Below are 22,787 nucleotides of genomic sequence, written 5' to 3'. Positions count from 1 at the left end.
TAGATGGGATGCCATCAGCTTAGCCCTTTCCAATAGAGACATGAAGTCGTTTTGGTCATTACTCTGCTCAGAAAGCAACATAGGCCAGCCTGCTCTAGAGCCAAACATAGCTGCAGCTGCATGGAAATTGCATTTCCAAGCCCTTTATTTTATGGATGAAGTTACTGACATAGATGCTGGCAGCTCCCCACCAATCCTTGGGACATCCTCTGAAGAGGGCAAAGGTATCACTCTAGCTGAGGTGCACAATGCTATCAGAAAGCTCTCTCTTGGAAAAGCACCAGGTTTAGATAAGATTCCTGGGGATTTATTTAGGGCATAACCAGAAATATGGGGACCCTACCTCTGGATTGTCTTTAATGCTAAACTGCGATTTATGGCAATTCCGGACACCAGGCTGGGGGCTGAAATCTACCCCATTTTCAAAAAGGGCTCACCTCTCTTACCGACCAACTATAGACAGATCAGCTTGTTCGATGTTACCCAGAAACTGTTTGCTAGGATTCTCCTCGATCGCCTTCAGGTGTGGATGGAGGAGAGTGAAATCTTGAGTCCCTAACAGGTAGGTTTCAGGAAAAACATCTCGACCATTGACCAAATATTAAGGTTGCAGGTAATATACTGGAAGACAGTATCAATGGAGTGTGGCAGCCTCTATTTGATATTCGTCGACCTGAAAACAGCCTTTGACTTGGTTCCCAGAGATAAATTATGGGAGGTTCTCAAACATCGGGGAATCCCCCCTCATCTCTTGACATTGATCATGAGATTGCATACGGGCAATGCCCAAGTAAGGCACAGGAAACTTGGGGAACTAACCCCTTGTTTCTAAGGCAATAGAGGAGTAAGGCAGGGCTGCGTGCTTGCCCCAACCCTCTTTTGCCTCTTCATCAATGCTTTGATCACCCATTTAAATGAGGTAGTGGACAATGATGCCCCTAAATTGGCTCATAGCAAGGTGCAAGGTATGATGTTTGCGGATGACACCTTGATTCTTTCTAAGTCATCCATGGGCATCCAAAGGGTTCTGGACAGTTTTGTTACCTTCTGTACAACTAGAGGGCTGGAGATTAACACGCTAAAAACCACATGTATGGTTTTTAATCCAAACAAATTCTCCCGTCCTGATCCCACTTTAAATGGTACCTTGTTAGAGAGGGTGACAGTTTTTGATTATCTTGGTGTCACACAGTCTGAAATGTTTGATTGGGGCCTAAAATTAGCTAAAGCTAGCCTCAAACTTGCTCAGACGGGAGGGGGAGTATTAAAAACCTACAAGAGCTCTTCTTGCAAATCGGCTGCCATAGTGGCTGAGAGTTATAAAATGCAAATTAGGAGTGCTGTAATGCATGGGGCTGAGCTTTGGGGGCATTGTCCCCCTGGTGGTCTGTCCAAAATCGAGCACAACGTTAGGAGACAGCTGCTGGGTCTTCCACCTAGTACCCCACTTATCCCCTTACGCATGGACCTTGGTATTAGACCCATAGCAAAGGAGATAGGTCTTCAACCATTAACATTCCGGATGGAATTAAAGGAGATTTTGGGATTTCTGGGAGTGGGTAATCTGCCTTGGTTCACAAATATTAGGGACACATGTCACAATCTAGGTCTCCCAAACCTATGGAGTAACCCGGAAGTAGCATGTCAGGCCAGTTCACGTCTCGCACTAGTCAGAGCTTATAGATTGCTCAAACTAGTCGACATCCAGGGGAATACTCTATTAGGTAATTTATCAGTTGACTTTCTAAACATCAAAGCTGAGTACCACTTTGAGCGCTTTTTGGATATCATTCAACCCTTCTTGGCAAGGAAACTCTATTTCCAGTTCAGAATAGGTACTCTTCCGCTTCGTGCCTTTACCAACAAGTGGTCAGAAGTCTCCCCCTTGGGTGTCCTGCATGTAACTGTACTGATTAGACTGATATCTACGTTTGTTTTTTTTGTTCTGGGTAGAAAAACAGCTGGACGGCGATGGTTAGTTCCACTTTGCAGGAACTTGGGGTGTAGGCAGTACGTGGAGGCATTCAGATTATTGCGAATGGACTCCCACCCTCCTATAGTTTTTGCAGTTTCCCGCTTTTTTACCTCTATGTGGTACAACTGGAGGTCAATCCTAAAATCAGCTGTGCAAGTCTAAACTTTTTTATAGTGCCCATTTTGTCATTCCTTATTTACATTACTCGATTTAACCATTCAACCTATGTTTTACTATTTTTTAACCTGTTACATTTTAAAAATCAACACTATTGGATAATGGAAATTTGAAGATATCAACTTGATTTGGGGTAAGTGTTGGTCGCGGACTATTAGCACCCTTTTTATATCAAAGTTTTAACTGAGTTTTGTCTTATTTTACCTTCATATATCGCTCTTTTCCCATGTATTTTATGTATTACTGTCTGTATTGTTTACATTTTTAAGGTCTCAATGACCGAAATAAAGTTTGTTGGAATGGAATATTAATATGATTGGCACAATTGAAAGGCCTCCAATTTAAAAAAACACCTCGTAAAACAGCTGCATCTGTGAATTGTGTTTTTATTTAAGTTTTTAATTGCAAACATGCGGGGTCCATACTTAGGTAATGGTATATTGTCTTTATTTCCTGTTTATTTGTGTAGCATATGCATGCAATAAAAAGAATAAAAAAATTATTGAGGCAGCTTGCCAAGGCCTGACCTGTTGGCTTTGCAAATGATCGTTATGTTGAGCTACACATCACAGAAGCTAAGCAAAGTTATTAGCCATCAATATTTCTCCCACATTAATTCACAAATTTGAATGTTTGAATACCATACAGTATTGGCAACTTCAACATCCTTCATTCATTCCAATAAACCACGCCTTAATTTTCTCTAAAAGGGCACCATTCAGGGAACATCGCCTGTTTGTATTTCTGCGGTTTAGAACCCAAGCATCATTATTCCTCCAAATATTGGAAACAAAGTTAAAACAAACCCAATGATACTAAAATGTATTGGTAAATACCATGTGTACTGCATCCTTTCAGTATATCACACTTTAAGAAACAGCTTAATGAAGATGACAAAAACACTTTTTTAATAACAATGTATACTTTATATCGGGAGTGTATGATTTGACAAAAGTAGAACTTAGACATAATTAGAAGCAAATAAGTCTTAAATTTTTTTTACCTGAATAATACTGCACTTATTGCATAATTAGTAATGTGATTGATATATAAAAGGTATCTATATGTTAGTTTTAAAAAACAATTCTAAAAAAAGTCAAATAAAAGTCATGCATTACATCTGCTACTTAAACTAAGATGTATGAAACGACTTTCTTCGTTTATTGGCATCCAAGGCATTTCTATACATGTTCCTGTAAATTTTTTCTAGACTGTCTTCAAAAATAACCCGGTGGCTTTTTCCTTTGTACTCAGCAGCACGGTTGGACCAGTACTCGCCGTTGTCCAGATGAACAGAGGTGTTCTGCTGACACGATCTATGAAAAGGACAGCAAAATATTTCTATTAATTGTGAAATGTAAACTTTTGATAACATTTTATGTACTAAATGCGTGTAATTTTAAACGCTTAGTATTCACAATAAGCTTGGGGACGCTAACTAAATATCCTTTATGAACCTGATAATGGGATCGACTACCCCTTCATAACCTGGTTTATTTGGTAGCCATAACGCGTGTCCACAAATGTGGATCCTATGAGCAATAGACCTGGGCAGTGAATTTCGCTCCACTAGCGAAGTGTGAGGAGATTTGTTAACTACGCATTCCATTAAAAATACGGAATTCAGGCAAAAATTCCGTTCCTCCACGTAGAGGAGTCAGCTACTAACCTGAACCCACAAAGGCTACGACCATTTTTGCACTTGGATCGCCAGGGCCTTGGACTCTCTGATTCCCATTGTCTCGAGTAAAATCAGTACCAGAGAGTCGAGCCCCTGGTATGACGGTGCCTTGCGTGCCTTGAAGGGAATCTGCAGACGGATGGAAAGAGCATGGCGGAAGACTTATGAGGCTGATTTGAAAGCCGCATATGTTGCCTCCGTCAAGATCTACCACCGGGCTATTTGTCGGGCCCGTGCGGCATTTTATGCCGCGGAATTTCGTAACAGCTTAAATCCGTCAAAGACTATATTCAAGGCCGTGAAAGATCTTTTGGCGAAGCGGACTTCCTCTGTGGATCTGGGGTCTACCTCCCATTGTGACTCCCTGGCCTCTTACTTCTTGGGAAAGGTCCAGGCTATTTATCGGACATTCCCTAGTACAGGGACTGACCTGGGAGTTTCAGATGGGGCTTCAAGCCACCTTACCTTGCATTTTTTCCCTCCCCTACTCCCGGAAGGGTTCGACAAACTTGCGTTGAAGGTCAAATCTGGCTCTCTGTTGGATCCAGTAAGATCTGCTCTTTTTAGAGATCAGGCCTTCCTGGGACGCTCTATTGTGTGTTCTTTAGTCAACCTTTCACTGGAGTCAGGTGTGGTTCCAACGAAATGGAAGCAGGCGGTGGTCTCCCCAATCATTAAGAAGCCCACCCTAGACCCCTCGAAGCCCGAAAGTTACCGCCCGATCTCTTTGCTACCCTGGCCGGCGAAGATAATGGAGGCTCATGTCAATCTGGCCCTGTCGGAACATCTTGTCCGGACCAATGCCCTTGACCCCACACAGAGCGGCTTCCGTGCCGGGCACAGCACGGAGACCGCCCTCCTCGTGATGGTAGAGCATCTGCGAGCGGTGTTGGATGCTGGTCAGACGCCGGCGCTGATATTATTAGACCTCAGCGCCGCCTTTGACACGGTGTCCCACAGCATCCTATTGCACCGGCTCGAGGAGATTGGTGTCGGGGGCCAGGCTTTGCAGTGGTTCCGCTCCTTTCTTGATGGTCGTTCCTTCTGTGTGGCCATCCCTCCCTTCAAGTCCAATTTTCAGCCGCTGGCCATGGGGGTTCCGCAGGGATCCTCGCTGAGTCCCACGTTATTCAACCTATACGTGAGACCGCTGGCTGAGGTCGTTAGGCAGTGGGGCCTAACCCTGGTCTCATATGCCGACGACACTCAGCTGGCGGTCACTCTCAGCGGGGACGCGGAACATGATGCCCCCAGGTTCCAGAATGGACTGAAGACGGTGGCCACCTGGCTGACAGGAAACTGTCTCCAGCTTAACGCCACCAAGACTGAGGTGATGATCATCGGAAAGAGAGTGGAATTATGGGGCGATCAATGGTGGCCGGCAGAGCTGGGACCAACCCCAACTCCGGTATCGGAATTGAAAAATCTGGGAGTCTGGCTGGATGCCGGTCTTACCTTTGTGGGCCACAATAAGAAAACAGCAGCATGCTGTTTCGGACTCCTTAGGGGTTTAAGACCTGTCCTTAAGTTTTTTGATGCCCCAACTAGGCAGCTGGTAATCCAGGCTACTGTCATCTCGCGCCTGGATTATGCCAGCTCTCTCCTGGTAGGGGCTAACCTGGCAGAAATTACCCGTTTACAACGGGTACAAAATGCTGCGGCCAGAGCAATTGTTGGCCTGCCTAGGTTCTGCCCGGTGTTAAATGTCCTCCGCTCCCTGCACTGGCTTCCAGTGAGGAAGCGAATTCATTTTAAGGTCCTTTGTTTGACCTTTAAAATTTTGAAAGGCATAGGCCCTCAAATCATGTCTAGCCTCCTGTCTTTTTATGTACCTACACGTACCCTCCGTTCTCAAGGTCAGGCTCTTGCTGTAGTCCCCAGATTTAGGCTCTGCCGGGCGGGCGGACGCTCTTTTAGTGTTAAAGCTGCAACCATCTGGAATTCCCTCCCGGTTGAAGTTCGCCTGTTGGAGGACCTTATGCTTTTTCGGAAAGCTATCAAGACTCTCTTGTTTTAATCTGCTCTCCAGTGGTATTAATGTTTAGCTTCTGTTATGTTGTGTCCTACCTTGTCACTGCGCCAGGACGCTCCTTCGCTGGAGCAGCTGTGAGCATAATACAAATCAATAACATAACATAACATAACATTTGATAAGCAACTTTACATGCTAAAAAACATATAACCAATTCACAAAAGTGAACTTTGAATGCGAATAATATCAGGCAATGAGAGAGGGGATTATTTTGGGATCCTCCCTAATCTAGGGGGAGGACCAAGCAGATGCCTTGAACACAAAGAGCATATCATGCTGAACGATTCAGTGGTGGTCCCATCCTCTTAGGACCACCCCAAGAACAGTTATGGGCAAAAATACAATCCCAACCAAAGGTCCTGCAACGCATTACGGGACGAGATTAGCAGTGGGCAGTGATTATTATAGTATCTAATATCAAAATAATTCTACAAAGAGCTGCAGATCAACTCGACGTTACTAGGTGTATCTCACGAGTCAAATGCAAAAGCATTGAAATTATTACATCAAGCTGCAGTTCAACTAGTCGTTGCTAAGTGTCCCTCAAGTCAAATGCTTTTGCATTTGACTCATGAGGGACACCTAGTAACGACTAGTGGAACTGCAGCTTCATGAAAGGGTTTCAATGCTTTTGTATTTGACTCATGATGGATACCTAGCAAGGATTGAGAGAGTATTTTCAAGGATCTTTGAGTCAGCTTGTGGGATCAATTGATGGTCGTTTTCTTTGGAGCACCTAAGTTTACATGATAAGGAATCATACTGTTGACAACACTAGTAAAGTGTGCGCTGGCATTAACCTAATCACCAAAATGTATGAGCCTTCCTGATGCAACTCCATTGACTCCCCTTGCTGGCCCACACCATCTTCTACACCAACTGCATTATTTACAAAGTCATCAAAACCAGTACCCCAATTATCTTGCATACAAGCTCACCATCTGTAGAGGTTCTCAGAAAACCCACAGCCAGGACGCCATCAGAATTCAGACTAAGAAATATTAAATAAAAAATAAAAAAAAAGGCAGCAGACCTTTTCTACTTATACATAAGGAACAAAATCCCATCAGAACCATTCCAACACTTGTCCAATTTAGGAACGAGTTGATCACTCACCTCTTTAACAGACACTACATTACCATGCATTAACTGTCCACAACCAGTTTCTTATTCTATTACTCGCTGTCTTAATGCTGGTCTTTGACCATGTACAGCCCACCACTGCCTTTTGACTAGGTTTGCACTGCAGAACTATCATGAATCTACATACATAAAAAAGCCCCCACTACGTAGGAATACATGTATCCCACAATTAGTGACCGAAACAGTTATGTCTATGTCCTCACCCTAAACGTCAATGATGTAAGAAATCATTTTGATATATAGTCAGAGGAGCGAAGTTGCCAGTATTTAGGTCATTTTCCTAAATGACAGGCTTGATTTGGGTAAAAAGGAGAGCATTTTCCTGTCAACTTATATTAGCACTTGAGCGGTCCTGAATAGTTTTTTCTAATGTATGAAATGAGACTATTGGGGGCTGCTAACAGTGAAGCAATATGCATTGGAGTATATCTTACTTACAGAACAACCAGAACTCAGAAATTGTGTACAATAAAGTTCAAACAGTGAATATTCAGGTATTTGAATTCTGATTTATTATTTTCCTAGAATAGCATGATACATCAGAATATGCCTCGACAATTTTCAAGCACTGATAATAGAGGCATCAACCTGGCAGAAAAATAACATCAAATCATCAGCATGGACAGCCAATATGTATGCATCCCCTCTTACTGAGATCATGTGTATCCAAGCTCAAGACATTAATTTCTGTAGGGCGAAGCGGGATAATAAAAGGGACAGTAATTGTCCCTGGCATGCGCCCTAAGGTAATGGAAATCATTTTAAACAGATTCAATTCACTTTAACATGTGCTTGGGCACCACTTTCTAATGCCAGGACACTAAGCATGCCCCTCTCACCAAAATTAAATCATTTTAGGCATAGGGTCAGCTAAAACTTTCTGTTTTTAATAACAAGCACTGGTAAAGCCAATAGGTCTTGCATATGGGAGAGCTACTGGCTTTGTCAATTTCTTTTAGCCATGTTGTACAGCAGCATGGCTGAAAGTTAGAACAAAAGCTATGATGCACCCAGTGCTGACAGCAAGGATCAGTGATCCGTTTTATCAGTATGGGATTATTCTTTCCCTTCCCAAAAAATTGTTGAATTATCTTATGTCTGAGTTGAAATTCGCCATGTTGTCACCGCTTGAAGACAGCACCAGACAGCACCTCAAAACCCATTGGCAAGAGTGTTTGACACTTCTTTCCTGGCGGGACAGGAGGGGGCATGCAACAAAGGGGGGTGGGTTGGGCAAGGCATGCAACAACAAGGACACAGGGCAAGTAACAATGTAGGAGGGGAGGGAGGACGGGGTGCAGGTAACAGGAAAATAAATTACCTCTGAAAGTGGCGAGCAGTGGAATGACGCTGGGCAATGGAAGCAGTATCTGAGCCATGCTCCAGGGTAGGGACACACACAGCAAGAGGAAGTGAATCAGGCACTTGCTGACCAAACAGAAGCAAGGAAATGAGTGACGACGAAGGCAACCAATGGTACGCAATGGGTCGGCTTTAATCCCCTTGTAAGTAATAAAATATCTCACAAGCGACAGCACATGCCCTGTCTCAGGCGAGACCTAAAGTATAAGATGTGGGCAGTGGAGGGGGAAAGGTTGGGTTGGAAGAGGCAAAGGTGTCACCCAAACATACTGAAGGGCATAAACAACCGGCAGTGCCTACAAAACATTTAGGTGTGCTAGTGTGAATGCAGGAGAGTGTTTAAGGAAGGGATGTGTCCTGTCTGAGGGAAAACCACCTTTACCACTCAGGTAAGTCCCACGCAGGTAAGTATTTGTACCTTTAACAAGCAGTACTTTACCACACAGCTAAGTATTTTTTATTAAACAGCATACTTTTTATTTTTTTTAAAAGGGATTTTACAGTTCAGGGGTGGGTAGAGGTAAAGAGAGGTAAGGGTGACAAGAGGGTTCAGGGGAGGGTAGGGGTTAATTGATGTGGACGGTCTCTTGAGGGTATAAGAGTGGATAGAGGTAAAGGGAGGTGAGGGTGACTTGTGGGCTCAGGGATGGGCGGAGGTAAAGGGAGGTGAGGGTGACTTGAGGGTTTAGAAGTGGGCAACGGTAAAAGGAGGTGAGGGTGACTTGAGTGTTCAGGGGTGGGTAGAGGTGACTTAAAGGCCCAGGGATGGGCAGAGGTAAAGGGAGGTGAGGGTACTTGAGTGCTCAGGTGTGGGAAGAGATAAATGGAGGAAAGGGTGTCTAGGAGAGTTTGTGGGTTGGTAGAGGTAAAGGGAGGTAAGGTTGACTGTAGAGTTCAGGAGTGGGTAGAGGTAAAAGGATGTTAAGGGTGATTTTAGGGGTTAGAAGTGGGTAGAGGTAAAGGTGAAACATAAACCATATGAAATCACCCTTGTTTGATGATGACTAAAACATCCTCTAAATTCTAAAAGAAGTATCCAACAAGTATGCAAATATGACACATGTGCAAACGTTAATTTAGAAAAACACATAATGTAGAGCAACACTCTGACAAGAAGGGACCATGTCAACAACTTCACAATCAATAAAAGCAACAGGGGGCCTAAATGTATGTTTTAGAAATAGCTTCATTATTGCTACTTGTTTGCAATCAGCTATTGGAAATACTGTGAAGCCTGGGCTTTAACATTGATGGTTTCAAGTTGTCATACAAGCAAATGCAAATAAAAACCAGTACCACAAAGGAGCGCAAGCAGCACGGAGGAACAGTAATCAAGAAATCAATCAGCCCTTGGTTCAAGCACCAGGGAAGAAAAGAAACACATGTAAACAAAGTGAGGTACGTTAAGAGTTTCTTTTTCTTTTTCAGAAACAATAAATTGTAGCAAGCGACAGCGCATGTGTGGTCTCAGACAAGCCTTAAAAATATATATTTTGGAACCCAATTCAGGGGCTACAGGGCAAGCAGGAGCAAATGGGGTTTAACTGTTTATGCTGGGGCTGTTTACCACTGGTGTCCTAAAGACTGTCCCAATATGGTGTGGCAAACAGGGTCATGTTAACCTCTACCCTATTTGACTTTCAGGGTAGCGAGTGCAAGCAGTCCAAGCAGTCCAAGACATCTCAGGGCACTACCATAAAGGATAAATTATCAGGTCTCATACAATCATAAAAGTGTACAAAGTAAGTGAATGTCCAGACCAATTCTTTTCTTTTAAGATCGAAGAAGTACTTTGATCACACCAAATCATACCTTGGTATGAAAATAAGCAGCACCACTGGGATGCACAATATAGGGTTCACTACACAGAAAATTGTACAGCAAGTGTTTCCAAAGAGTCGATTGTGAGCTACCAATCCCAGACACCTTCAGAGTAGCTCACAGCCTTGAGTTCATTTATAAATAAGCACATGGTCATATTTTCCTTTTAAAGTTAAGGGAAGGCTGTGCTCATTTTACATTATCGGTACAAAAGGGGGTGGTTACATTATCATCATCAGGCTGCAGATAGCAGGGCCTGATAATGACCAGTCAGATTTATGACCCACGGGGCTGGGTCACAGAGGTGAACAACTGAAGGACTAAGGTATTTAACCCTTAAATTAAAGTCCTTCTCAGCTCAGTATTGGAGCCGTGAACAAAATTATGTTTCTGAATGATTTTAAATGGAAAAAAAATTAAAATGGAAAGTTACTTTAACCACTTCGGCGCTCATGACGAGCTCAGCTCAGCTCGTCATGAGTTGCGCCGCTCGTATGCTGATGTAACGCGGCTTTTTGCAAAACGCAGCGCGAAAACCGCTAGCGCGCATGCGGTTAATGATTAAGTTAACTCTTCATTTCAATGTTCTCCCATTTGAAAGTGTTGCATTTACAAACAGCAGGCCACTTACTCCCAGTGGCCAGTAAACACTGTACCATAAGTATAACAGAAAAATACAACCATTATTATTTTTTAAATGAGAGAAATTTCTCCTGCACTTTAGATTTCTTCCATTTAAAAAACATTTGTATGTTTCTGTTATACATGTAACAGTGCTACGTATGGGGAAAGGTATGTCATGTGCTGCAAGAACATACCGCACAGGCTCTCAATCAACCGTAAAGATATATCCCATTCATACACACACATGGGCACACATCCCCAAAGGCCGCGCTCTCACTGACACACATGGCAGCCCTTTCATAGAATATAACACACAAAAGAGGGGGGAGGGCCCAAGGGGATGTTTAAAGACCCCACACTACTATAACCCCTTAGTACAGACTATTACAACAGAAAATAGTAGTGGGTCTATCGAACAGTTGGCTCAAGTATGTGTCTGCAAGGTAGACTTGAACTACGTCAAAAAGTTGAGCATCTTTCCTGTGTGGAAAAATACCCATCAGTTGCCGATCCTGGGCGCCCTGTTCATCATTTGGGTTTTCCTTCACACCGGGAAGGTAGGTTTTAAGCCCATAGTAATGATGGAAATGGAAACCTTTTTTGTGTTCTCATATACCAGGGTAAGGATGGACAACTCAAGAGTAGTGCATGTGTAGAGTGAAAGGGTGTGAACTGTGATGTGAACAGGTAAAATTGGGTAATAGAATGGAAAACAAGCTTTAATAGACGCCTTTCTATTCCCAATGTAAAAAAGCGTGCGATGCTAGTGGTTTTAACAAATAGCCACTACACTTTGTATGTGGTCAACATGTTTCTGCAGACTAAATTATGGATCCTCTCAGGTATCCTGCTGCTTTCTTCAGGACCTTATTCGCGACTGCTCATTAAAAAACAAATAGATGAAGAAACTTTCACCTGGGTATTTCAGTAGTACATCATTCTCCTTCCTTTTAGTGAAATCCAACGGATCCCAGTGGAGATTTGTTGTCCATGCAGACACATACAAAAAGACAAACAACCAACAGATCAATCAGTCAGTTAGGTTACAACATACCAAAGTTATATGTACTAGGTGAATCGTTACAAAATCGACAATTAGTGGCTCACAAAGTACACCACACTTTCCCAGTTTAAAGTGATTACTCTCACTCACCAGAATTGTAGGAGAGAAATGCTCCACCCCACCTGGCCACAGCTCAGGTACATGGAGCCCCGCACTGATGAGCATAAGAAAGGAAGACATATTAAATGTTGGGTTAGTATGACATGTCAGAACACTGACTTGATTTTACCACCTAAGGATCAGCAAAAAAATCCTGTGACTTCGCCTAAGTATGTTCGTGATGTGCTGAACAAAGGCATGCTCTAATGTGCTACTTAGTTTCATAGAGCTTTTTCTTTGTCTGGTAACCAAGAATAACTTAGTACTGCTTCTATGTGTCTCATTGTTGTAAGAAGCACATTGTTAACATAAACAGCGTCCTGAGCTAGAACCCCTCGGTACCAAAGTCGGCTATATTCGCTTACTCATGTTCGTTAAATAAACCGAACCATTGTTGTTGGTAGCAGATTATTATCTTTTCTCTACCTAGACCGCCCCGTTACTAAGAAATCGGCTCTGTTTGTTCTCTCTTGCTCGTTTAAATGAACCGAACACTATCTCATGTCAGTTCCATGAACCGAACATGGAGTCATATTGATGTTGGTAGCGAATCATTATCTTTTCTGTTTAAATTGAGCGCTCCGATATTCAAGTTGGCTCCGTTTGCTCTCTCTTGTTCATAAACCGAACCGAGCACTATGGCAGCAGCAGCCTTTCTATTTGAGCAAAACTCTTTACCTCGCTCGACGTACACCAGCAGTCAAATGCGAGAACTCTCTCTCTCTATAGCAACACCTGCTTGCCGCGCGCTGCACTCACCGTCCGGTCGGTACTCCAGACGTCCTTCTGGGCTGTCTCGAGGAGGTGCCGACCGGATAGGAGTGTTGGCCTTTGAACCCCTAGCGTTGGTCGCGAGCAGTGCGTCATCCCTGGGCGCGCTCGCAATTGATCACGGGAAATGTAGTTTTGAGCTCTATGCGAGCTCCTGGTGATGTTTACACTATTCCCTTCGAACCGGCGCTTTGCGATGGTTCTTTGGCACACAAGTATTAGATTCTTCAGGCACTTTATGTTTAAAAATGAGAATTATTTCTGGGAAAACAACGGTTAACAGATAAATTCATATCGCTAGTATAATGACAGCACCAGATTGCAACACTCTTGGTTATCAAAGCCCTGCTATTTGTTAATGAGTGATATTAAAAACGGATATATAGTGGGCAATTAATATTGACGGTGACCGCATATGGCCAGCACTAAAGATAATTAGTCTTTTTAACTTTGAAACACTTTTCATGCAGTATATCAGATGTTAGTCCAGGACACTGGTATTCAAGGGACACCAATCATGGCAAAAGAATGAAGAAGGGGAAGAGAGATGCTGTCCCTTCTTTCTCATTACATGCCACATCTGTCTTTATGAGACTGTGAGTATTTATTGTTCTTGTACAGCTAATCTATGCCCTTCTTCTCAGTGTGCACTTATTCCGCATCACAATATCGGACAGGCCTCACCAGGGACAACGTTACTGGGAATCTACAGTGACATCCATGGGATATCTTCATTCAGACCAGCCTTGTCAGAGTGCAATTTAAAAAACCATTTCTGGAGGAGGAGCCAAGATGGCGATCGGAACGGTTGCATAAACGCTTGGCTCCGTGGGCCCTTCCTCCCCGCACGTATATCCTGAAGATAATCCTGAGCAAGGTTTGCTGATCTACGTTGCTGAAGGGAAGCAATCACTTACCGTCTGTTTCTGGGGCTCCACCGTGCAGTAGATCCGGAAATCCGTCCCCGTCTGCTTGCCGGCCTTCGTGGCGCTGACGCCGGGGCCTCGAGTGCAGAGGGTGCCCTGCAGTGATCGTAGCGTTGGCGGCCCTGGTCGGGATGAGAAGCCGGTCAGTGGGAGCCTGAGAGCCGCGAGCCAGGAGAGTTGGTATCAACCCACTCCCAATAGTGGGTTGCCCCGTGAACCCGAGATATTGCCGAGCCAGAGAGAGCCCATGTCGCCCGGTTCCCCTTGGGTGAGACGCCCGGCCATGTTGATAGTCCCGTCCGGGATCCAGCGGGTGGCTCCCGGCGAGCTGCGGGGAGCATGTCCGGCCTTTCGGTGACTCTCCTTTCTGCAGCAAGCGCCGACTGTTGAGATCTAGCCGTGGGGCCTGCTGACTCCAGTGGTCGGACGAGACTCTGAAGTGGAGGGGAAGAGGAGGAGAACGAGAAGGCTGAAATGGCGGATGGCGCCTCGGGGTGCGCCCCTCCCGGGGATAGAGAAACTGCTGAACTTGGGGGGAAACGCTTACGCGTGGCCACGTATTGGCTGCACTGACAACCCTGCGGACTGTCCTGCTCCGGGGAGCCCGGGACTTGGAAGGAAGGATCGCCGCCATTGCTGATTCGCCATTTTGTAGCGGACTGGGTTGCTTTTGAGTTGGTGCCGATGCGTCTCCCTCTGCTACAGTGTTATCCTTCCCGGATGAGTTTACAGACTTGGAGGCGCGAATAGATTTGGTTTCTGAGCTTACTGTTGACACACCTGTTCCGCAAGTGGTTGTCTCACCGGGTCCTTTTTCTGTCCAGCGAGTTGAGAAGCTACATCGACCCATGGTACATGAGGCCGGACTGTGCTGCGGCATTTCCCACATCCTGTGCTTTCCGTTCCGTACTTGGCGGACCTGTCTTTGGACTTGAGACTGTTGGTGGTCTGGGTATTGTTGCATTCCGACATCCGCCGTGCATCGTCGGTTGTCTCTCGGTGGCTGCGACCATGTTGGGCGGCTGCGCTACCTGGTCTGATTGGAACGATTGGACCTTTTGTACCGAATTGTATCTCGTCTGCAGGACTATTCATCATTGATACTATTGCCAGAAGCGGCCAGGGGTGACCTCGTTTGGGATTTGGAGGGACTTCTTGCTGGTTAATGGTGATTCAGGGGCACGTCTCGTGGGGCTGTAATTGATTGCGTTTTATGTGCTTGCTGATGCTTATACTTTCATACTGCTTCTGTTTATACGATTTTAGTATGCGGGGGTGGGAGGGAATGGGTAACCGAATCGCCGGCTCTTCTCCTCAAATTCTTTTTTTTTTTCTTTCTCTCTTCTTTTCTCTTTCTTTTCTATATTTCGGGTCTCTCATTTAGGGCGACAGGCACGCTGCTGGGGGGGTAGGCCATAGACTTTTGCAGGGGTGCAGGGTTGGAGGATGGGTTTGTTCTCTATTCCTTTTTTGTTTCTATGGCCCTTTGCTCCTTTCCTTCTTCGATGTCGTCGTCTTCATGTCTCCCATAGTACGTTCCCTTTCAGGGGTGGGGCTCGCATACCGTGCTTGGTACGTGCCTATTGCGTTTATCCTGACTTTGGTACTCTGCTCCTTTCCCATTCAATCTATGTTCATCATCAGAGTGATAATGTGTTTTAGTTGACTGTGTTGGGAGCGGGAATGACAATGCGATGTCGATTTTCGATTTAATTTTTGGTTATTTAAAAATGAACCGTTTCAAATCCTTGGTATCACGTATTATCTTGATTCTCTGCTGTATCCTGGATGTGGCTTTGTTTCTTAGCGCCGGATTGATGTGATACTTCTTCCTTACTTCCTGCTCGATTTCATTAGCGGCCGGCCACACTGGTTGTAGGCCCGTGTTTGTAATTTCATGCTAATTGAAATAAAGGTTCTTTAAAAAAAAATTAAAAAAAATTCTGTTCACGCTTAAATAGGAAATTCTTCACATCAGACACATGTGATGGTATCATTGGCTGTTCAATCACAGTCCATTTGAGGTCAGTCGGACTGTGACCTACCTCCAAGAAGTGATTTGTCATTTTAGTCGCTTGGCGATTGCACCTGATTGAACTCTTATGTTCGGAAATCCGAACCTTTACTTTCCTAGTGGTCATCCCCACATACCTCAAATCACAAGGACATGTGATGAGATATATGAGGTTTGCACTATTACAAATTGTGAAGCGTAATTGCAACCATGGCTTTTCTGTTCCAATATCAATAGTTGTTGTCTTAGAGGTTTGGGGACATGCAGCACAATTTCCACACGGATGGTGACCTCTCACTGCTGGCAAGTCCCACAATGTGCCCACAGATCGCGGCATTGTCACTTTTGGCCTTGTATGGACTAATTGGTCCTTTAAGTTTTGACCCCTTTTCCAAGCGAAGAGAGGTGGTGGTAGTTTGTCAGACCCTGTGTTGAGAATAGCCCAGTGTTTTTTCACAATCTGTTGGATTTTGTTTGTGTAGAAAAAGTACTAACACAAGTCATCCGGTCTTGTTTCTCTTTGGTGGTACTTGTTTCTAGGAGGCTTTCACGGTTGTTATTATGGGCTCTTTTTTTAGATCTGCGTACTAGGCTTTTGGGATAGCTTTTTAATCGCAAAAAGCTATCCCAAAAGCTATCCCAACAGATTGTGAAAAAACACTGGGCTATTCTCAACACAGGGTCTGACAAACTACCACCACCTCTCTTCACTCTTTCTAAGACAACAACTATTGATATTGGAACAGAAAAGCCATGGTTGCAATTACGCTTCACAAATTGTAATGTGCAAACCTCATATATCTCATCACATGTCCTTGTGATTTGAGGTATGTGGGGATGACCACTAGGAAAGTAAAGGTTCGGATTTCCGAACATAAGAGTTCAATCAGGTGCAATCGCCAAGCGACTAAAATGACAAATCACTTCTTGGAGGTAGGTCACAGTCCGACTGACCTCAAATGGACTGTGATTGAACAGCCAATGATTCCATCACATGTGTCTGATGTGAAGAATTTCCTATTTAAGCGTGAACAAAAATGGGTTTTTAAATTGCACTCTGACAAGGCTGGTCTGAATGAAGATATCCCATGGATGTCACTGTAGATTCCCAGTAACGTTGTCCCTGGTGAGGCCTGTCCGATATTGTGATGTGGAATAAGTGCACACTGAGAAGAAGGGCATAGATTAGCTGTACAAGAACAATAAATACTCACAGTCTCATAAAGACAGATGTGGCATGTAATGAGAAAGAAGGGACAGCATCTCTCTTCCCCTTCTTCTTTCTTTTGCCATGATTGGTGTCCCTTGAATACCAGTGTCCTGGACTAACATCTGATATACTGCATGAAAAGTGTTTCAAAGTTAAAAAGACTAATTATCTTTAGTGCTGGGCATATGCGGTCACCGTCAATATTAATTGCCCACTATACATCCGTTTTTAATATCACTCATTAACAAATAGCAGGGCTTTGATAACCAAGAGTGTTGCAATCTGGTGCTGTCATTATACTAGCGATATGAATTTATCTGTTAACCGTTGTTTTCCCAGAAATAATTCTCATTTTTAAACATAAAGTGCCTGAAGAATCTAATACTTGTGTGCCAAAGAACCATCGCAAAGCGCCGGTTCGAAGGGAATAGTGTAAACATCACCAGGAGCTCGCATAGAGCTCAAAACTACATTTCCCGTGATCAATTGCGAGCGCGCCCAGGGATGACGCACTGCTCGCGACCAACGCTAGGGGTTTAAAGGCCAACACTCCTATCCGGTCGGCACCTCCCCGAGACAGCCCAGAAGGACGTCTGGAGTACCGACCGGACGGTGAGTGCAGCGCGCGGCAAGCAGGTGTTGCTATAGAGAGAGAGAGTTCTCGCATTTGACTGCTGGTGTACGTCGAGCGAGGTAAAAAGTTTTGCTCAAATAGAAAGGCTGCTGCTGCCATAGTGCTCGGTTCGGTTTATAAACAAGAGAGAGCAAACGGAGCCGACTTGAATATCGGAGAGCTCAATTTAAACAGAAAAGATAATGATTCGCTACCAACATCAATATGACTCCATGTTCGGTTCATGGAACTGACATGAGATAGTGTTCGGTTCATTTAAACGAGCAAGAGAACAAACAGAGCCGACTCTTAGTAACGGGGCGGTCTAGCTAGAGAAAAGATAATAATCTGCTACCAACAACAATGGTTCGGTTTATTTAACGAACATGAGTAAGCGAATATAGCCGACTTTGGTAGCGAGGGGTTCTAGCTCAGGACGCTGTTTATGTTAACAATGTGCTTCTTACAACAATGAGACACATAGAAGCAGTACTAAGTTATTCTTGGTTACCAGACAAAGAAAAAGCTCTATGAAACTAAGTAGCACATTAGAGCATGCCTTTGTTCAGCACATCACGAACATACTTAGGCGAAGTCACAGGATTTTTTTGCTGCTCCTTAGGTGGTGAAATGAAGTCAGTGTTCTGACATGTCATACTAACCCAACATTTAATATGTCTTCCTTTCTTATGCTCATCAGTGCGGGGCTCCATGTACCTGAGCTGTGACCAGGTGGGGTGGAGCATTTCTCTCCTACAATTCTGGTGAGTGAGAGTAATCACTTTAAACTGGGAAAGTGTGGTGTACTTTGTGAGCCACTAATTGTCGATTTTGTAACGATTCACCTAGTACATATAACTTTGGTATGTTGTAACCTAACTGACTGATTGATCTGTTGGTTGTTTGTCTTTTTGTATGTGTCTGCATGGACATCAAATCTCCACTGGGATCCGTTGGATTTCACTAAAAGGTAGGAGAATGATGTACTACTGAAATACCCAGGTGAAAGTTTCTTCATCTATTTGTTTTTTAATGAGCAGTCGCGAATAAGGTCCTGAAGAAAGCAGCAGGATACCTGAGAGGATCCATAATTTAGTCTGCAGAAGCATGTTGACCACATACAAAGTGTAGTGGCTATTTGTTAAAACCACTAGCATCGCACGCTTTTTTACATTGGGAATAGAAAGGCGTCTATTAAAGCTTGTTTTCCATTCTATTACCCAATTTTACCTGTTCACATCACAGTTCACACCCTTTCACTCTACACATGCACTGCTCCTGAGTTGTCCATCCTTACCCTGGTATATGAGAACACAAAAAAGGTTTCCATTTCCATCATTACTATGGGCTTAAAACCTACCTTCCCGGTGTGAAGGAAAACCCAAATGATGAACAGGGCGCCCAGGATCGGCAACTGATGGGTATTTTTCCACACAGGAAAGATGCTCAACTTTTTGACGTAGTTCAAGTCTACCTTGCAGACACATACTTGAGCCAACTGTTCGATAGACCCACTACTATTTTCTGTTGTAATAGCCCTTTCATAGAACCCTTGCTTACTATGGCAAACGGGAAACAGTTTTCCTGTAATCTGTGACCCCTTAGGTCATTATGAAACATTTGACAAGGCAATTCTGGTATGAAGGTTGCGGTTATCTATTGAGGTCCCACCAAATGATTTGCTTAGCCTATTCAGTCCTTCAGATGTTGGTGTTATCTGATCGTAGCACATACTCAGAACTTTCAAAATTAAGTGTTCTGTTGTCATCTACAAGGGCATGCAGTCGCACTTGTGGTTACCGGGGCACATCTCATTGGTTCGCCTCCTGTCTATGTCAGCTGGAGAAGACTGCTATGGCTCGGCAAAGATAGTCTGGACATGCAGTCTTATCATTTAGGGTAGAGAATCATTTCCCTCCGATCCAGGGACTAGCGTGAGATCCTCAGGAATAGCATTGGCAGGAACAGGACAGGTCCTCCATAATCTTCTGTAGCAGTCACAAAATATGGCACCTAGGTGAAGTGTTACGTAGGAGCTTGGTCTTTAGCGGGTTAGGGAAGCCGAAAGACCCTTGGATTCATGCATGTCTGCTCCACACACACTCCCTTTTTAAATTCCTTCTAGGTTGTTCCTCTCCCAGACATAGTGGCTGGATTTTCCACCTCCAAAATTCAGCTTCTGCAGCCAAATGTGAAAAATTCAGCTTCTCCAGCAAGATGTGCAGTTTTCAAGTAATATCCCCGCGTACCTCTGGAAGACTGGCTATCTATGATACCTGCCCTGAATCACAGGAGTCCTGTGAGTACTATGCGGAGTACCACAATCCTTGGTCAGTGAAGCCGAATGGAAATAGATCCAAGCGGGAAGGGCTGAATCCCACTTTTAAACATAGCTTCCAGAGAGGAAATGTGGATCCACTCTCTATAGTTTATGAACACATATGGGGTGGTTCTTTTTCATAACTTCATCTTTTTTGACTCTCACGATAGGTATGAATGAATGAATTATTTATTGAATAGATTTAAAAAAATAACAGTAAATAAAATCTATTATAAATTTCAAGATTTACTACAGAAGATAAAACCCTGTTATAAATAAAATAAAAAAACGACTTCAGTAATTTATGCCAATAGTGCATGACCATACACAGTTAAAATGCAATTAGCTAGCCAAGATTGTGATAGATAAGGTCCTGAAATTTCACAAACCTCCCTATGAATCAATGAACATTCGTGGAGAAGCAATATTTGATTCATGCAATGTTTTGCAGTTTGCTTTAATGAAATCAAGCCTTGGGTACTGATGGACAAAAGGGCTGGCTATAAGAATATAATATGTGCCAGAGATTTGTCTTTGTCACCACAAAGGAAGCCCCAATCTTACAGCATAACATTTGTTTTAAAACAATTTTCAAATAGAGCAATACGTATATACAGGAGGCAAAATCTCAGATACTTACGTTTGCAGCCTGAATTCAGAGTTACAGATGAATAGCTCTTAACTTTATTTAGATAAGTGTCTGTGGTCAAATCTGAATGCTTATAAATCAGTAGATGGGTCAGGTCCATCTGTCATGAGTGGACCCTCAACCTCTTCCTTATAAGATCTTTGCGGGTCAGCCATGGCAGTCTTGAGAACTGCAGTTGCGAGGGTAGGTTATTCTCACTTATAACCTTGGAGACAGCTGTAGAGCCCAGGCTTAGAGAAGAGTCTTCTGATAATAGCTGCTCATTATATATGAAGTATTTCAGCATATCATCTCTAGCGTTAATGCAGTCACATGCATAATTTAATTCTGAGCCTGTATGTCTCAACAATAGAGAAGTAAAGATAAGCTCCAAAAAAAATTTGCAGTGGGGGGTTGAGGAGCGAAGACCAGGTAACACCTTCAATTTGTTAGTACAGGGTTTATTCAGCACCGAACAGTTTTATCATTAAAGATAATGTACGCATGCAACAGAGTTGGAATAAGCTTGCTGGTGAGCGCTGTGACTGATGGAAAAATGGAGTGGCCACTGAAGTATTTTTTCCATGATGAAGTGATTAGTTGTGCTTTTATTTGCTTGTTAATTAGGTGTCTCCCCAGGTAAGGTTTTTATTGATTGTTACGCCCAGGTGGCTATAGGAAGCAACTTCTTTTAGGTGTTTGTTATCAAGGGTTAGTTTTAAGGTGATTCTTCCATTCTCAAAAAGCATGACTTTAGTCTCGTCACAGTTGACATGCAAATCATCCAATTTATTACACTCACAAAGCCTCATCAGTTGAAGTTAAAGAGGTCTTGGGGTTAAAGAAAAAAAAACACAACATTTTCGGCATAAGCAAGATAGCTGATAGGTGTAATGCCTAGTTTGGGTGCAAGGCCATTTGGGTCATTCAATAAAACATAGATTGGATTTATACAAGGAAAATAGCAGGGTCACCAAAACACACCCCTGTTTTAAGCCACTAGTGGTCCGCAATCTGGGAGATAAGACTTACCCTGTGAGTTTTATTTGCAGCCACGTGTTGTTGTGGAGCGCCTTGAAGATATGTAAGAACGTTTGATTAATGTGCCAGTTTATAAGTTTGCCCCATAGTTTGTTCTGGTTAACTTTGTCAAAGACATATGAATAATCAATAAAGCTTTCATACAATGATAAATGTATTTTTAACGTATTGCTTACTAACTTGCTTACTAACAATTTTAATGCAGTAATATTATCACTCGTGGAGCAGCCTGGTCTGAAGCCAGTTTGGTTGACAGGAATACGTTTATCAGATGCCCAATCTTGCAAATGGGATTGTAAGAAGTTTTCAAAGAGTTTCCACATCTGAATCCAGGAGGGCAATAACACAGTAGTTTTGTGTGTCATCCTTCGGTCCTTTTTTGTAAATTTAAATTACTAAAACGCCATTGGAGAATAGCAGAATTTGTCCTGATTGCAGGATACGTGAAAAAAATATGTAAAAGTTCTGCCCATGAATTAGGATTGGCTTTTATTACTTGAATGGAAATTCCATTCGGCACTGCGGCTTTTAACAGACATGCCGTTTTCATTAACTCCATTAGTTCCTTCATAGTAACTCTCAGATCTGGGATATAATATGCTGGCAGTGGGCATGTAACCAATGATTTGTCATATGTTTCACGGGTGTATGCTGCCGAATTATCAAACACAACAAAGTGATCATTTGAGGGACGGTAAAAGCCAAGTCCATGGTGATCAGTGGCGGCTGGTAGGAAACAGTGGTGAGGTAAGGTGGGAAGGGTTGGGGGGATTTAGGAAAAAAAGAAAACAAAACGTACTTGGTGGTCGCAGTTGTCTGCTCTTGCCTCTCCTCCGACGCAGGAACCAGGAAACACCTTGAGTCCCCTAGCCAATCACGACCCTGCTGTCACCAGCTTGACAGCAGCGTCGTGATTGGTCTGAGCTCCGCGGTTTGGCGCTCAATCAGGGAGTGGGAGGCAGTGCATGTTTTCCACCCAGGCTGTGCAATACAGCCTGTGGAGAACATGCAAAGTGTGCATGATGGTTTGACTGGCCTGAAACGGCAGGCCAAACCATTAAGCACACTTAAGGTGCAGCCACCACTCCTCCCTAAACGTCACAGGAGCCCGGTCCCCCTCTCCCTAACTTAACCTGGCTGCAGTGCAACTTTAACACTGAAAATAAAAGTATAATAAAGTTCAGATAGCATCATTTTATTTTTACTTTGCCCTGCTTTAAAGCAGTGGGGCGATGCTCCTCCACCATAGTGGAGGAGCTGTCGCTGTGGCTCTTCAGAGACCAGAAA

At 43.6% G+C, this 22,787-nt stretch overlaps 1 protein-coding gene across 2 annotated transcripts in view; it reads right to left on the bottom strand.

Moving 5' to 3' along the window:
* Window positions 1-2,521: 2,521 nt before the first annotated feature.
* SPATA6 (spermatogenesis associated 6) overlaps window positions 2,522-22,787 on the bottom strand; it is a 478,099-nt gene continuing 457,833 nt past the window's right edge. For both annotated transcript variants that reach the window (XM_078671405.1, XM_078671396.1), the window contains exon 9: window positions 2,522-3,468. In XM_078671405.1, coding sequence (XP_078527531.1) covers window positions 3,285-3,468 — 184 coding nt within the window. In that variant the 3' untranslated portion in view covers window positions 2,522-3,284. The remainder of the gene's footprint in view (window positions 3,469-22,787) is intronic.

The sequence above is a fragment of the Lissotriton helveticus genome, chromosome 1_2, assembly GCF_964261635.1.
Source record: "Lissotriton helveticus chromosome 1_2, aLisHel1.1, whole genome shotgun sequence".
Lineage (NCBI taxonomy): Eukaryota > Metazoa > Chordata > Amphibia > Caudata > Salamandridae > Lissotriton > Lissotriton helveticus.
Note: the sequence above shows the minus strand (reverse complement) of the source record. Positions and strands in the feature narration are given on the sequence as shown.